The sequence below is a fragment of the Brassica oleracea genome, chromosome C4, assembly GCF_000695525.1.
Source record: "Brassica oleracea var. oleracea cultivar TO1000 chromosome C4, BOL, whole genome shotgun sequence".
Lineage (NCBI taxonomy): Eukaryota > Viridiplantae > Streptophyta > Magnoliopsida > Brassicales > Brassicaceae > Brassica > Brassica oleracea.
Genome location: NC_027751.1, coordinates 9,971,367 through 9,973,067, shown reverse-complemented (window position 1 = coordinate 9,973,067; position 1,701 = coordinate 9,971,367). Strand labels below are relative to the sequence as shown.

Sequence of the window (1,701 nt, the reverse complement as noted above, 5' to 3'; positions counted from 1 at the left end):
GTCGGAATGTCCGTCAGAATATCGCTGTTTTCTTGTAGTGTAAGTTACGTCCCAATGCCCTTACTAAACAAGAGTAGCAGTGATTGTGGAGTATATGCCTTGAAGCACATTGAATGTCATCTTCTAGGATTGGACTTCTCCCTAGTGAATGACAGCAACATTCGAGAAGCGCGCCAAAAGATTGCTTATGACCAATGGGAAGCTGCTAATGATCATGTGCTTATTTCGAGAATGGCACAATTCACTCCTCCAAAGAAAATTACAAATCCTGTCGTGGAACTTGAATGAAGTTCTTTCAATTATGACTTGTGTAGGAAGAATGTGTTATTTGACTCTTTTATTTGTCTCTCTTAGCTACTCTTTATCTTTTATTTGAATTTTTTAGTTACTCTTTTTTAACTCTTTTTGACAATATCAATCCCTAACTATACCCTAAATGACTGGTATGCGAAGATATTTTCTTTAACAACCTGTAAAGATAACCTAATTGATACTAAACTAAAACTTAAACTATATCAACCCCTAAAGAAACCCTAAATGACACTAAAGTAAGACCTAAACGATTTCAACCCTTGTCTATACCATTTATGATAGTAAAGTAAGACAGTAACGATTTCAACCCCTATATATACCCTAAATGACAGCTAAGTAAGACAGTAATGATTTCAACCCAAATTAATCGACATAAATCTTATAAAACAGACAAAAAATCTTAATAATCAAAACAAGTCTTAATAATCAAAACACATACAAGTTGACCCTAAAACTCAACCCGATTAAAAGCATTGGTTGCCCTAAAAAAACTTATATAAGACCGAAAAATGGCCAGAAACCCTACATATTCCGTCGTTTATTTCTCCAACTTTTCTTAGAAAACCTCTACTTCTCAATAAAGAATTGCGAACATGAATAACAATGAAGGGATCCCTTCCAGATGTTGGTGCGGGAAGCGGATTGTCACTTATGTTTCCAAAACAGAGGAGAACCCATACAGACGATTCTTCAGATGTGAGATATCTTTACAGGTAAATCTGAAATTTCATTAGGCTCATTCTTCTATATGGAAAATTGACTTGTTTTTTGTGTTTTCGAACAGAGAAAGAAAGAAAATCATCTTTTTAAGTGGGTCGACGAGGCTCTGTTTGATGAGATTCAAAGGATGGATGAGGATCAGGCGAGAATTGCCGAGGAAATAGAAGATCTGAGAAGTTCTATGAAGAAGACAGTGCATGAAGCAGTTATGAAGCATAAGAATTCGGTCGATGTAGGTTGTGTAGCATCCATTCTCAGTATTTTATGTCTCTGTTCCAAATGTGATTGATGTTGTAATTGCTCTCTAATTCAAGTTACATTGTCAAAGATTGAACCAATTTGATTTCTAGTTTTATCGTCATGTAGCGAACCAATGTGAAAATAAACATCTATTGAATTCTATTGTTAAGACCTAAACGATTTCCAGTTGCATCATTTGACATGAACAAACTGAAACATATCTTCCAAAAATGAGAAGAACAAAATGCATAAAACGACTGAATTCAACATGAAAAAACTGAAACATTACTTGCATAAAACGAGAAGAAAGAAACACATAGTATCTGAAACATAACTTGCATAGAACGAATTGAGAATCCTATATTGCTCTATCACATGTTCTCCTGTTGTGACCTTCAATCCCACATCGACTGCATTTCCGAACTGTAG

General features: G+C 34.9%; 2 protein-coding genes across 2 annotated transcripts in view; one reads left to right on the top strand and one right to left on the bottom strand.

The window, feature by feature from the left end:
* The first annotated feature begins 905 nt into the window (after positions 1-905).
* On the top strand, positions 906-1,321 carry LOC106338071 (uncharacterized protein At4g04775-like). The gene is made up of 2 exons (XM_013777131.1): positions 906-1,025; positions 1,097-1,321. The coding sequence occupies exons 1-2, from the start codon at positions 906-908 to the stop codon at positions 1,319-1,321; spliced, it is 345 nt and encodes a 114-aa protein (XP_013632585.1).
* Positions 1,322-1,557: 236 nt separating this feature from the next.
* LOC106338070 overlaps positions 1,558-1,701 on the bottom strand; it is a 1,600-nt gene continuing 1,456 nt past the window's right edge. Inside the window, exon 3 of the mRNA XM_013777130.1 lies at positions 1,558-1,695. Coding sequence (XP_013632584.1) covers positions 1,558-1,695 — 138 coding nt within the window. The remainder of the gene's footprint in view (positions 1,696-1,701) is intronic.

What these genes read in the sequence shown, in the direction of transcription:
- LOC106338071 (XM_013777131.1), top strand. Translation starts at nt 906, where the DNA reads ATGAATAACAATGAAGGGATCCCTTCCAGATGTTGGTGCGGGAAGCGG. An exon ending in GATGTGAGATATCTTTACAG is followed by an intron (nt 1,026 to 1,096) that starts GTAAATCTGAAA and finishes GTTTTCGAACAG; the next exon opens with AGAAAGAAAGAAAATCATCT.